The 15,926-nt window shown below is 38.0% G+C and overlaps 1 protein-coding gene across 3 annotated transcripts in view; it reads right to left on the bottom strand.

The window, feature by feature from the left end:
• LOC149255801 (zinc knuckle (CCHC-type) family protein) overlaps positions 1-15,926 on the bottom strand; it is a 250,775-nt gene that overhangs the window by 122,753 nt on the left and 112,096 nt on the right. For all 3 annotated transcript variants that reach the window (XM_089460575.1, XM_089460576.1, XM_089460574.1), the window contains 2 exons: positions 10,172-10,326; positions 9,885-10,007 (listed from right to left, as the gene is read on the bottom strand). In XM_089460575.1, the coding sequence (XP_089316701.1) occupies positions 9,885-10,007; positions 10,172-10,326 (278 nt within the window). The remainder of the gene's footprint in view (positions 1-9,884; positions 10,008-10,171; positions 10,327-15,926) is intronic.

Below are 15,926 nucleotides of genomic sequence, written 5' to 3'. Positions count from 1 at the left end.
TTTTCCATTATCAAATCTATTATTAGGTGCAAGTAAAATTAATTTTGCAAAGATTTGTAAGTATGTTTAGACACTTGAATAACTAACAACGGCCAAAGATGTTTATGTTCTTTCTCTAAGAGTGCCTTCTTCCAATGAAACCTCTAAAGTGTACAAGCATAAAGGATAACCCATTCAATCAATCGAGAACTCCCAACAACTACATCAAAATTTGGTGGACATGTGAATATTTCCCTTATATACAAGGGTCCAATAGACTCCCTAAAGCAAGTAGAACAAACCATCTAAGGGTCATAATTGGCAATAAATAGAACTCAAAAAATAGGCATGCCTCTTCCTATGGTTGAGGCATACACATGCATGTTAAAAGCATGGATTTTCAGTATCTCCCATAAATAAAATATTGTGGTTTCGTTATCAATATCCTAACTCATTTCTTCTTACAAGAACAGCAAGGCCTATGCCTTGATTGCAGCATCTGTAAATGAAGAGGTGAGTCGCCATATTTCACCATTTTCAAATGCTTTTGAAGCCTTACAGAAGTCGAAGGAACTTTGTTATGAATATAATTCATAACAATTAGATAAATAAAATAAATATAAATATTAAAATAATTAAATATTATTTAGGTTAATTAGTCCTTAAATTAAGTGAAAAGGCATGTCTAAAAGGCATGCCCATTCATTAAAGGTCACTTGCTGAGGTATAAAAGCAGGGTCCTCATTGTAACTTTCAAATCATCTTATATCATATACATTTTTATATAATAATAAATAAATTATTTTAAATACCTCTGTGTATTTTTTATAATTAAATCTACAAGCTATCAACATTTTTGGTTTATTATAAGTTTTTATGCTACAGTGGTATCAGAGCCATGGCACACGATATAATCATGCGGGCCTTTGAACGTAGTTCACCGCACATTGTGCCATTACGTTCACATCCTGAATACATTCAACATTTTAGTGAAATTCAAGAAGCATTTCAGCATTTTAAAAAAATCAATTGCAGAAGTTAAAGCATGTCCAGAGGAAAATGTGAAAGAAGAAGAATTCGATCAAAATGTTGATAGTGTTGAATATGACAATGATATAAATAAAGTTGATGATATGAATATGGAAAATTTTGAAGAAGGGGTTATGTCAAATACAGATTATGATCCTAAAAACAAAGATCCACATGAATATGATGATGATCGCAACCATAAACATAGAAAGATAGTCACTCAGTTTCAATCTTTTTGGGATGGTAAAGAGGATGATGAGACAAGACATATCAAGAAGCGAGGCGGGCTTCCAGGTAATGGTCAGTCATTGCAGGAAGGCAATAACCATAATAGTCCCTCATCTGAACCCGAGATTGATCTAGCGGTTAGAAAACTAGAGGCACAATTTAAGGGAGGACGCAATACGCGAGCAGAAGAGAACCACCTGCTGAAACAGATAAAAAATCTGGAGAAATCAAGAGGAAAAGTTTTGAGCATTGAAGATTGGAATTTGAAGAGGAAATTGAAAGATAATTGGAACGAGAGGCTTGCTTTTATATCAGATACTACTCGTATTCGAGTGAAGGCAGGAGAAACCAATCTTCTACGTGTTATCAATGCTGCAATGAACAATGACCTATTCTTTGCGGTGGCAAATCATTCAATGACCGTTGTAGCTGTGGATGCTTTGTATACAAAGCCTGTTCAGACCAATTTTCTGATGCTCGGCCCTGGGCAGACTACAGACGTACTTGTTACTGCTGATCAGTGTATAGGCAGTTACTACATGGCTGCGCGCGCATATTCCAGTGGGCAAGGAGTTGCCTTCGATAACACCACAACCACTGCCATTTTGGAATACGTTGGAGTTAACTCCACTTCCTCATCTCCACAGATGCCCGATCTACCGTTCTTTAACGACACTAAATCTATGACACAGTTCAACGCGGCTCTGAGAAGCTTGGCCTCGCCCCAGCACCCAGTCTCTGTCCCTCAGACCGTTAAAGAGAATCTGCTCTACACTGTGGGAATTGGGTTGTTCAATGGAACAAGATTGGAAGCAAGTATGAATAACTTTTCTTTTGTTCTGCCATCAACAGTGTCAATGCTTCAAGCACACTATTTCGGCATAAAAGGCGTATTCACCGACAACTTCCCGGATAACCCTCTGGTGCAATTCGATTATACCGCAGAGAACATAAGCACAAGCCTGTGGTCTCCTGTAAAAGACACGAGAGTGAAAGTGCTGAAATACAACACAATGGTGCAAGTGATACTTCAGGGAACGAATATCGTTGCAGGTGAAAGCCACCCCATTCATCTCCATGGCTATGACTTCTACATCGTAGGAACAGGATTTGGCAATTATAATCCAAGAAGAGACCCAAAACACTTCAACCTGGTTGATCCCCCAAAGCGCAACACTGTAAACGTTCCGGTCAATGGATGGGCGGCTATAAGATTTGTAGCCAACAACCCTGGTGTCTGGATGTTCCATTGCCATCTGGATGTACACATAACATGGGGTTTGGCCATGGCCTTTGTAGTTGAGAATGGACCAGATTATGGATCAAGCCTTCAGCGGCCTCCGCGAGATCTTCCACGGTGCTCAGAAATTGACCAGCAACTTATCTTACCCAACGTCGACAGCGGCACAACGAGTTAATTGCTTTATTCGAGTCACATTAAACTATTTGTTTAGGACTTTTCAAAGCCATTCGTACACCATATACTTTTCCTTTCCCGTCGAAATAAAGATTTTGTAAAGCCATTTGTCCTCATCGTTTTTATTCATTCAGGAGAAGATAAATTCTTTTCCTTTGGAAATGAATGCTCCATTTTATGTTCTTTAAAATAACAACTATTATGCCCACGGTCAAAACGCTGGGTCATACCTACATGACCCTCGATGATACGACGGGTCCGCTAAAAATGGTCCAAAGCATAGTCAATCGTTGCACCGTTCAAGCCACCATATGCATAGCCATTTTTGAAACAACCGTATGGACTTACGAGGTTAGTTGATTATAAAGTTAATTATTATATTGTATAGTTTATAATTATAAAATTTTATAATTATTAATTATATGATATAATTCATTAAAAAAAAATCCCTATCTGAATTCGCACAAGCTTTAACAGCGAAACAGGGCTGGTCTCTCCTTAAGATGGACAGTTTATGGGCAGAAGTAATACACCAAAAATATATTTGGCCTTCCAACATCATTGAATGGCTTCGCAGACCCTCTTGGAATCAACAAGGCATATCCGCGATCTGGAGGGCCACACTAAAAGCCATGCCTCTCATCCGAGATAATCTTTTATGGAGAATTGGCAATGGGGCACAGGTTCGTATAGGCTTAGACCCTTGGCCTGGTTCAGGAAACGCACACCTCCTGCCGGATGGTCTGATACGACATCTTAATAATGGAGGCATTAAATATCTGGCTCAGATTGGTGACCCTCATCGATCTACCATATTCACACAGGCATGGGTTACGGATCAACAGTGGCACCTAACAGAAGAATGGACTGAACATTGGCAAAGATACATACAGGCACTTTCTGAAACACACATCAAGCTTCAGGATAAGGAAGATGAACTAATATGGGCACCGGCAAAATCTGGTATATATGCACCTAAGCTCGGCTACTTAAAAATCATCGAGGCCAAGAAACCTGATATACAAAAAAACTGGTGGAAAGATATATGGCAACTACAAGCACAGCCAAGGGCCAGACTTCTAATGTGGAACATTTTAGCTGACAAGCTTCCTACAGGCGCTATTCTTAAAAACCGGGCTTTCGCTGGACCTACCTGGTGCGTTCTCTGCAGAAAGGAGGAGGAATCAACGCCCCATCTATTCCTCACCTGTGAAGTCACATTGGATATATGGCAGCAGGTCAAACAGGCCCTCAATATTACCACGGCATGGCACGCTGCAGATATACCCACTGCCTGGGATCAGTGGTGGACTGCGGTGGCTACGGAAAAGGCCAGGAATTTACCGCTTGTGGTGTCCTGGTTCATTTGGAACAATCGCAATAACATTATCTTTGAGGACGGCAGGATTAATTGGCAGCTACTCCCGCCATCCATTTGCGCGGCATACACAGAAATTCCATTTGAAAACAAAATCAATCCACCAAGGAATATCATGCCCGAAATCATTAACAGGGATATGCCTTGGGCATATTTCGACAGGGCAGCTCCGGCGCATGGTTGTGGAGGGGGTATAATATTTCATCTAACAGAAACACATTATTTTCATCTGAGATTGGGACTCGGTCCGGGTACCAATAATCATGCTGAGCTTATCACACTGAGACATCTTTTATTTTTTGCTCTATCCAAAAATTGTCGACAAATACAAATCTTTGGAGACTCAAAGATTGTGATTGACTGGGCAAATAATAAATCTATCTGTCATGCATATTCTTTGAAACACATCTTGGAAGAAATTGTTTTTTTAAAAACACATTTTGACCGGATCACTGTTTCTCATATCTACAGGGAAAGAAATGCAACTGCTGACCGGCTCTCGAAAGAAGCGGCGGATCGTCCTCTAGGAGACTGGTTGATTGAAGAATACAATCCAGAGGGGATGCACAGATTCTATCATCGTCCATATATTGACGGCCTGCAACAAGGGGACATCCTCCCCAACTGAAATTTTTTGATCTTCATGTCAATTTTTTGTATATAACAGCACAGCTCTGATTGGCGATATATAGATATTTCACTGTATGAGGGATATATACCTCAACTCTGCACTATTTATGGTTTTTTTAGTGAGATACTGGTACAAATTTTGTCGGATACAGACCCATCGTATCCTCAGTGACTTTTTATATGTAAATATTTGAACAGTGGTAAAGCCACACTACTGCATATGCCTTGGCATCAACAGCATGTAATCTCTATTATTTCTCTTTAATAGAAATTACGAACTCTATTTTCCTCGAAAAAAAAAAAAAAAAAAAAATCATTAAAAAAAAAGCTATATAAAAAATAATAATAATAATAATTATATTGAAAAAAAATTATTATTAAAAAGAAATATATATAAAAAAATTGAAGTTATAAAAAAAATAAAAATAAAAATAAAAATTAAACTTGTACCAAAAAAAAAAATCAGTATTAATTAAAATATATATATATATATATATATTATTGATAAAAAAAAATTAAAAATATAAAAAAAATAATAATAAATAAAAAATCTAAGGAAATATTACCAATGCGTTATAAGAAGAGGATGGCCAGACTATATACATCGAAGACGACATACACTAAGTGAAGAAAAACCCAAGCATTAAAGCTTTGAGGACAAAGCTTTCGAAGGAAGAGGCTATGTTATGAATATAATTCATAGCAATTAGATAAATAAAATAAATATAAATATTAAAATAATTAAATATTATTTAGGTTAATTAGTCATTAAATTAAGTGAAAAGGCATGTCTAAAAGACATGCCCATTCACGAAAGGTCACCTGCTGAGGTATAAAAGCAAGGTCCTCATTGTAACTTTCAAATCATCTTATATCATATACATTTTTATATAATAATAAATAAACTATTTTAAATACCTCTGTGTATTTTTTATAATTAAATCTACAAGCTATCAGCATTTGTGTTTTAACATAAGTTTTTATGCTACAAACTCTATGACTCACACTCTGCACTTGAAGCTGTCCAATTGATGATTAAATTGTTCAGTATTGAATTACAAAATGATGATCATCTTGCTCTAGCATCAGAAGTAAAATCTATTATGCGTGATATCAAAGTCACTAATGTTGAACTAGACATTCCTCTGATAGCTTTTGTCAAGGCACTTTATCCCACTTATTCAAATTATCTTGAGTCATTGCAAGCAAATGGAAACCTCAAAGAGATTACCTTTGACTCCCTTGTGAATAAATTTGCTGAGAGAGAGAAAGCTTTTGGGAAGAAGACAGCTCCTCAGCCTTCTGAAGAAGTTGTGTCTTGCACATATAGAGAAGAATCATGCTCAAGATTCTTCCACAGGAAGAGGTGGTCGAAGAGGAAGAGGAAGAGGAAAAAGAAATTGCAAAGGCAGGGGGGGCAGACACTCTCAAGGAGTAAAGTTTGATCTTCATTGCATACGTTGCAATAGAGATGGATCACATGATGCATCCACATGCAAGTTGCCTTGGGACAAAATTGAGCAAGAAAGAAATCAAGCCAAAGGTAAAATCAATGACAAAAAGAAAGATAAAGCACTTGAATCCGCTCACTATGTTGTAGCACATTGTAATATTGGAGTAACTGAAGACTTGTTTAATGCTTCACTTGCTTCTTGGAAAAATGATTGGTTGCTTGATTCAGAAGCAACTCACCACATGACTTTTAGAAGAGATTTTTTTGAAGAATTTACTGACAATGTTGATGGAGCAGTATACTTTGCAGACAAATCAAAACTCAAGCCATCAGGGCTTGGCACAATCAGGCTCAAATTTCCTGGTCTTCCAGACTTTCTTTTGCATGATGTTTTATATCTCCCACAGCTGAGGAGAAACTTGTTGTCCTTGGTCCACATCCGCTAGCAAGGACACTCCATTCATATGTTTGATGGCAAGGTTGAGGTGAGAAAAGCATCAGATCACTCACTTGTCATGACGGGGATAGAAGAAGAAAGACTTCTCAAGCTGCAAGGTACCTCTGCTCGTGCACAAAATTTCTCATACAGTGATCATTATGATGAAAGTAAATTTCCACCAAGTCTATTATGGCATGCTAGATTTGGACACTTGAACTATGAGAGCCTTCACTTGTTGAAGAAAAATGGTGTTACTAGTTTGCCTACAACTCCTAGGAAACTTAAGCAATGTGATGCTTGCATTCTAGGAAAGCATAGCAAACAGTCTTTTCTTGATTCACATTCCAAAGCACATAGAAAACTTGAACTCATTCATTCAGATTTATGTGGTCCAATGCATGTTCCTTCTGCAAATGGAAATAAATATATGATGACATTTATTGATGACTACACCAGAATGTGTTGGGTTTATTTATTGAAGAACAAATCTAATGCTTTCCAAACATTCAAGAACTTTCATACATGGATTGAAAATGATCCACAATCTCATATTGGCTCTATTCGCACTGATAATGTAAAAAAATACACTTCAAATGAATTTGAAAACTATCTTCGCCAGCATGGGATCAAACATCAAACAACTATGCCTTATAATCCCCAACAGAACGGAGTAGATGAAAGAAAAAATAGGACAATCTTAAATATGGTATGTTCCATGATGTTTTTCAAGAATGTAAAATTGATGTTTTGCGCTGATGCAGTTCTATGTGTTGTATATGTAAAGAATAGATGTCCATCTAGTGCTATTAGAAACAAGACTCCTTATGAAATGTGGTATGGCCACATTCCTTTGAAAAAGCATCACAAGGTCTTTGGTTCCACCTGTTATGCCTTGATACCAAAGGTACATAGAAACAAACTTGGTGCAAGGAGTCGTAAGTGCATCTTCTTGGGGTATTCAAATACCTCCAAAGCATATTGTCTCTATGATGAAGTTAATAAAAAGTTTGTTGTGTCTAGAGATGTAATCTTTCTTGAATCTTCCAAAGCTGACAATGTTGTTGAGCAGCAACTTGATCACTTGGATAGATTCGAACATGAAAAATCATTTCAAGAATTTGATAATTAGATTCCACATCTTGAAGGGGGGATTCCTATACTGGATCAATCTATGGAATCTTCTTCTGAAGCACTCTTTCCCCCACATGAAACTCCAACCACTAATAATACTTTGAGTGATGTGATTGACAGAATTGGGAGACTCAATCTTGATTCAGTCCCAACTCAGTCAACTGAGTAGCCTGGACCATCTCAGAAAGGCCCCCCAAAGTGGTTGACAAAGACACTTGAAAGTGTTCATCCTGATGAGGTTGAAAAGACACGAACAAGAAATTCAACCATGCAAAATGGAAGTGATGTAGATGATTTTGATTCACCTGTTGATATGGACGTTTCTTATGATTGTGAACTGAATTTGTCTACAGATTTTGAACCAACTTCCTTCAAAGAAGCTGCTTCTCATGATGAATGGAAAGAAGCGATTCAAAAGAAGTATGATGCATTGATAAAGAATGGCACTTGGAAGCTGGTTGATCCTCCATTAGGAACCAAACCAATTGGCTGCAAGTGGGTCTACAAGAACAAGTATAAAGTTGATGGCTCACTTGACAAGCACAAAGCCAGGCTTGTGGTAGTCTCAAGTTTCAACTACCTGACTACTACCAGAACAGAGATTTCGTTTGTTGTTGGAATCCTCTCCAAGTTTATGCAAAATCCTTGTGAGGGACATTGATCTGCTGCAAAAAGCGTTCTAAAGTACTTGAAGGGAACCCAAGACTTTGGACTCAAGTTTACACAGGTGGGCAACTTTAGCTTGATTGGATACTCTGATTCAGACTTCGATGGAGACAAAGAAATTAGGGTATCTACTTCAGGTTATGCTATGAATCTTGGATCAGGAGCTGTCTCCTGGAGATCACACAAACAATCAGTTCCAGCAGATTCCACAACAAAGGCAAAATATGTGGCAGCAGCTGGGGCAACAAAAAAAATTGTGTGGCTCAGGAAAATTCTAGAAGATTTGCAAGTAAAACAAGTACATTCAACTCCACTCATGATTGACAACACCTCTGCAATAAATTTGGCCAAGAACCCAAAGTTCCATGATCAAATGAAGCACATCAATACAAAATACCATCTGATTCAACATCATGTTGAGGCCAAGACAATCCATCTACGCCATTGTTCCACTAATAAGCAAATTGCAGACATCTTCACCAAAACGCTTGGAAGAGAAAAGTTTGAGAGATTCAGAACGATGCTTGGACTCACCAACATCCCTTTAGATTACGGAGGGGAATGTTGACACCTAATCATTGGGATTGGGTGAACACTTGTAAATAATGTAAATAGTAAATAATGCAAAATGAAGAGTCATCAGGAGGTGAAGCCCAAGATTCACTCCCTCATGTATATAACCATGAGTAATCTTAATGAATAAACAGAATTCATTTGAGGAATTGCCTCCTGGCCTGACACTTACAAATTCATAAAATATATTAAATTAACATTTTTAATTCATTAGGGAAAAATATAAAAGAAAGCAAGCTCTTCTCGTCGTGACCATGTCTTTCAAGCAATCACCAAAGAGGGTACAACATTTGATCTTCTTGTCCTTGATGATATGTTGATGTTTTGGGTAGCATCGAGAGTATTCTCATGTGTGGTGCAAGTGGGCTAAGTGATGAATCTTTGCACCTATAAACCCATGGTATTTTGATGACCCATGGTATTCTGACAACCCACAGTATAGACCCATGGTATTGCACCCATATAAACTTCGATAGGGTGATAAAATAAGACTTATTTCAGAATAGAAGATGCATTATTAGAGTACGCAATGATTGGTTCAAAATATTTGATGTTATGTTAAATTTGAATGATACTCTGCTACTTTTTTAACATAATCATAAATTGTGTGTCAAAGAACATTAAAAAAAAATCTACCAATATCAAATTGTACATCTGGTAGATCTACACAATTCAAAGGTAGTATTTTTCCTACGTATACAATACTAAGCAATATAAGAAATTTCTAGAAGTGATGCACATTTATAAGTGCAAGGACCACAAAGTGTGGACAAAGAAGCAAGGCTAGTTGGATAAACACATATACTATTCCTTTCATATATAGGAATGGCAGATAGTATATAATCTATGACACCTGCATTCTTTTACAAGATTTGCATAGCCCACTACAAATTCTTGTTAATTTTTAGACGTTGTGAGAAATAAAGTAGTATTACTTTGCAAAAAGGAAGTTAAATCTTACCGAGGTGCATTCTTTAACACTTCAAATTCCTCTTCGGTTGGCAGAGTCCTGCCATACAGATCTTTTGGCCGTGGTTTCTTCTTTTCTTCAACTACTGAACCCTTCTCAACCGTATATCCATTCCTACATAGCAAGCCATATTCAAAAATAAATGACCAATGCAGGAAACATATATCACATACCATATGAAGCTGGAAAATGGAAAGCTGAAAAAATCACCTAGTAAATCATCAATAACAAACTATTCTCCTCAAAATACCAAAAGCATAGATACAGCAACAGCCTACCCTTGAGTATTTGAAGCACTAGCATAGGAATCTTGCTGTTCACTACTAATACCAAGTTTCCTTCTCTCATCTTCAAGTTCTGCAGCCTTTGCACTTTCAGCATTGTAGCCAGGAGGGCGCATGTACATAAAGCTCACAGCTTTCATCATCTCCACCTGCACAGCCCAGGCACCAGACTATAAGTTTGCCATATGGAAAACAAATAGATTGTAAAACTAACACGATATAAATAATCACAAGGTCCAAATGGTGTTGAATGACTTACTATGAAAGAAAGCAAATGTATGAATTACGCCTGTCATGCAACGAACATGAAGGAAAGGAAAATGTACATCACAACAGAACTTGAACAGGAACATACGACCAACAATAAGGTATACAATCACAAAAGCTTCACTATCAAAATAAGAAGAAAATAGATGAGGTATAGACTAGCTAGAAATGTTCGTTTTTGGTTGCTCTGAGCTGTTAGTGAAGAAAGGCAAATGAGTGTTGGATGGGATTCCTTGCAGAATGAGTGTGCCACATGGGAGAGATTACCTTACACCCCTGTGACAGATATGACATTGATGACGGATTCCTCTTACACAGTCATGACAGGTTCCTCACAGATTCCTCTTAAACAGATACCTCAGATTGTTTTCATGGAAGAATGTGTAAGAGCTATTCTGTAACATCCCTTATGATAAATTGCCTTAGGATTTGAAAGAGTACATGACAAGATTTGTATTCTACTAATATCACAGTATTCTTTTCATTTCTTGCAAATAGAAATAATATTAAATTCAATAAACAATGTAACCAGTGTTTAGTTTCACCAATAACTCATGCACATGATACCAGTCCAACAATACATAATGGGTTATAAACCCCCAGTCCTTCCAATCTCACACTAAAATTCAGACTCATAACAATTGCTAGCAACCCTACTGTCCTAATACTATTGGTCTGACCTTCAACCAGCTTCAGTAACAGACTTTGCTGCCTCTTTACTGCCAGAGTCAAATCAGCCGGATTTGTTTGCCACGGATCATGCCCAGAAATCCTTGAGGCTGCAAACAAAACCTCAAGGATGTCCTGCTGCCACAGGCCCTCCTTGGATAATGTCCCGTGGGTGATAAAGCCCTAGACTCAATGTGCTGCCTCAGAATTGCCTTAGAGAATGTTACAGAGGTAAGCCGCTGCTCCAATCAACCCTTGAACCAACCTACGAGGTCCCCAAACAGTCCTATACTGTCCATAGTCCAGACCAGCTCTCTGGAGAGTTTTTTGCTGCCACAACTGTTATTCCAAACTAACCTGCTGTCCTCAACCCGAACTCAGAAATTATTGCACTACCTCAGATTTGAGCTTAAGGGGTGAGCCACCACCATCAGGATCCCTCCAGGGATAGCCGCTGCCACAAAAGGATTTAATGCAAACCCTCACTGTCACTGTGGCATCCTTCAAAGGTGATCTGCTGTCACAGTTGGGTCTTAAAGGTTCCTCGCTGCCTCAAATCTAGTTCAGGAAGCTTTGTTGTCAAGGCTTTAGACAGAACTAATGTGCTGTCACCAGAAAATGGCCTCATAATGGGCCGCTACCTCAACAAAAGAACATAAACCCTCACTGCCTCTAACAGGACCCCAGCAACACTTCGCAGCCTTAGATGATGCCTGGGAGATAATTCACTGCTCAAGAAGATGCCTCAGAATGCCTCGCTGCCAAGGATTTACCCACAGAACCCTTTTATACCACAGAGTAGCTGAAGGATGCCACAGAGATTATGCTTAACAGATAGAGAGAAGGGATTGGCTAGGGTGGAATCTTTCACCACCAAAACCAATCATAGAAAAGGGGTCTTAAAACCCTCAAGAGCCTCAGCTCACAAATTAGAAAGATCAACAGCCCAAAATGAGAAAAATGATTTCTCCTCTCTTATTTATAGATTCCCTTTGGGGTCTTATCTCCTAATTTTAATTTGCGGGGCTAACAAGTTTCCCTCCACTTTGCTCCAAATTTGGCTTCTTTCACAGGTTTTCCCCCAATTACCCCAATTTACCTAATGTTACTCCAAAAACATTGAATAATGAGTTCCCCCCTTTATAATTGACTATAGCCTATGGGGTAGGATAGGCTACTTTGTCCTCCCTTGGCAATTTAATTAGAAGAGGACATTACATATTCAAGGCATGGGTAGGGTGCTCCACTAGGATAGACACCTTAGATTGCGGAGTGTGGCCTTTGAGACTATTATTAGCAAGTGATGTCATAATCTTCTTGTGAAAATTTCACTATTGAAATTCTATTGCAGCAACTAGAATTAATTCTTCTAACTGGTAAATTAATTATGCAGTTTATTGCTACAGCAACAGCGAATTAATCACATTACAATCTTCACAAATAAAAATATTGCGGAAGATAAACTAGAAATTGAGAAATACTAGCACACACATAAAAATATGAAAGCATTGTTTTTGGACAAAAGTCCCCGGAAAAACCAAACTTGGGAAAACCGGTGCAGCAGCTAAGGATTTTTATTATTAAGCAGCAATGAAATAATCTTAGTACAATCTGGATGCCAAAAATTGGCTATCCACAGCAAGAAAATCTGGCCGAAATTATCTGAGGGAATTTCCCTTCCTCCACAAGCAACCCCGGCACAACGTGGCTTCAGAAACTCATCCTCCTAGGCCCCTTGTGTAGGCCTCTACGCAGTACTTGCGCATACCCTTTGACGTCTAGCCCATAACTGCCTCTGATCAAGTCGTTTTGCCTGTCTCTGTTGTTGGAAATGATTCTTCAGCCTTCTGGAAGACTTTCACAACCTTTGGATGTTGAATCAATTTTCCAATAGCTAAATCGAATTGCCCTCTGAAACTGCCTGCGCGGACCTTTCCACAGCCTCACTAGAAATAACTTGGCCTCTTGTTGTTGCCTCTCCGGAACTGAAAAACTTCCTCCGAATCACTGTCCCTACCCCTCTCTGTCTATGCTTCCATTATCTGGCTCGAATTCTTCCGACAACTATTGTTGCTCTCTAGAAATAGAACTACCCAAGGAAATCGATCTTAATATTGTTTCTCCATCTACCCATCGAGCTCCTCTTATAATCTCCAATTGGGACTCCAATGACCAAGATTAGAACATAATCAATCCGTGTGAGATTCTAGATAATTCTCCCCTCTCTCAATTAATATTGATTAATTAACCAAATTTCCTAAGTCTAGACTTAGGAAATATTAAAAAAATGGTTAATAATCTAATTGAAACACTTCTAGGAGGAATTTCCAGAAACGATTTATGGGTTATGGAGAACTCCTGTGTTTTAGCCTCTCCACAAAATTCTGAGACTATAACACCTCCGATGCTACAAAAACTAACGCTCCCTCTTAGCGAGGAAGATGTTCTAGTGTTGAACTACAGCTACAACACCCTGTCTTTGTATCTGTAGCACATAAACTCAGCATTAAACAGCAATTATATATATTTTATTAATAAATGGTTGAATAGATGATTTACAATGTGAGAGCCCCTGGCTTAAATACAACCCTAAGTGCCTCTTGGTGAATGGACATATCTTTGATCATGCCCTTTGCCTTAATTAAACTAATAGTTACAGGAATAATTAATTTTTATATAAAATTGCCTTCCTCCCAAAAAGATGCTTTGTCCTCAAAGCATACATAACGATAGATGTTGTTGACGAAACGCTTTAGTCTCCCAAGAAGCTTCTTCTTTTGGTAAGTCCTTCCACCTGATCAAGTATTCTTTGATTACTCATGATCGCAGCTTCCTTTCCCTGCTGGATATGACTCCTAGCTCTAGAATAACCCTTCCTTTGTCATCTAAAGTCAAAAGTGTTGTCTGTGATGATTGATGTTCACCAAGTGCCTTTTTGAGGCAGGATACATGGAAGACGTTGTGAACATGACTTTTATCTAGAAGGTTTAAACTGTATGCGACTTGGCTAATCTTTTTGTTGATTTGGTATGGTCCATAAAACCTTGGTGCCAATTTATTTTTTCCTTTTTGTTTTAAGGACCGCTGCTTGTATGGCTGAAGTTTGACAAATACCCATTCTCCAACTTCAAATTCTCTCTCTGTTCTGTTTCGGTCAGCTTGCTACTTCATACGGTTTCTTGCAATATTTAGATTTTCTTTTAGAATTTGGACGACTTTTTGGTTTCTTCTAATTGGTTTTTAACAACTGGTAGTTTCGTCTAGACGATAGCAAAGCCCTTCCATTCGGAGGTTCGTACCCGTACAGAACTTGAAATGGAGTCATTTTAGTCGACGTGTGGTAAGCAGAATTGTACCACCCTTCAGCAAGATATAACCATTGAACCCACATATTTTGTTTGTCTGAGGCATAACAACGTAAGTAGGCTTCTAAACATTTATTGGCAACCTCTGTTTGGCCATCCATTTGAGGATGGTAAGTTGAACTCATGTTGAGGTAGGTCCCTATATGTTTGAAGAATTCCTTCCAAAAATTACCCTTCAAATTGGTATCTCTATCACTCACAATGACCTTGGGAAATCCATGTAATTTGTACACATTTTTGCAAAATATCTCAGCAATTTGTTTTGCTAAATCTGAATTCCTCGTTGCAATAAAGTGAGCATACTTGGTGAGTCTGTCGACTACTACAAGAATTTTATCCTTACCATCAGACACAAGTAAACCTTCAATAAAGTCCATTGATATTTCCTCCCATTTCTGATTCAGAATGTTTAAGGGATGAAGTAGTCTAGGTATCATAATATTTTCATTTTTTTCCTCTGGCATTTATCGCATTCGGCTACATGTTTTTGAATATCATTGGTCATTCCCTTCCAAAAGAATGACTGGCATGTGTTATAGTAGGTTTCAAAGTATCCTACATGTTCGGCTGACAATGAATCATGCGACTCTTTGAAAACCTTGGCTTTAAATTTGGAATCTGCATTCAGATAAATTCTTCCCATGTACCATAGAATATCATTCTTCCATTCAAATTTTGAATTCTGAAGAAGATTATTGATTATAGCACTTGTTTCTGGATCTTTTGCATATTCACTTCGAATCTCATTAAGTCATTCGAGAACAACCACTGACACTGCAAGTAACGATGGTTCTTTGTCTTTCCTCGACAAGGCATCAGCTACTACGTTATCTTTCCCTTTCTTGTGTAATATATCCATGTCAAAGGTAGCGATTTTTTCTATCCATTTTTGTTGTTCTGTAGACAGCTTTTTTTCCTAGAGGAGATGCTAAAGACTATTATGATCTGTTCATATTAAGAACTTACTTCCCAAGAGATATTGTCTCCATTTGGCTAATGTGTGCATAATAGCAAGCATTTCCTTGTTGTATGTAGATTTGAGACGTTCTTGCTTATTGAGCTTCCTGCTTTCAAATGCGATTGGGTGACCATCCTACATTAGTACTTCTCCTATGCCAAAACCTGAAGCATCACATTCAATTACAAATGGTTTCGAGAAGTCTAGAGTTGCCAATACAGAAGCATTAGACATAACTTCCTTCAAGTCTTCAAAAGACTTTTCTGTTTCATCATTCCATCGAAATGAATTCTTCTTTAGAAGGTTCGATAGGGGTGCGATTATATGGGCGTAGTTTTTAATAAATCTTCGATAATACCCATTCAACCTTAGGAATCATCTTAGCTTGGAGATATTAACTGCTTTGGGTCATTCCCTTATAGCCTTGATCTTGTTAGGATCTACTTTAACTCCTTCCTTGGATTTTATATGTTCGAGATGTTCTACTTCT

This window comes from Pinus tabuliformis, chromosome 7 (assembly GCF_031772625.1).
Source record: "Pinus tabuliformis cultivar Carrire ecotype Pingquan chromosome 7, CPIR1, whole genome shotgun sequence".
Classification (NCBI taxonomy): Eukaryota; Viridiplantae; Streptophyta; class Pinopsida; order Pinales; family Pinaceae; genus Pinus; species Pinus tabuliformis.
This window is presented reverse-complemented; position numbering and strand designations above follow the sequence as displayed.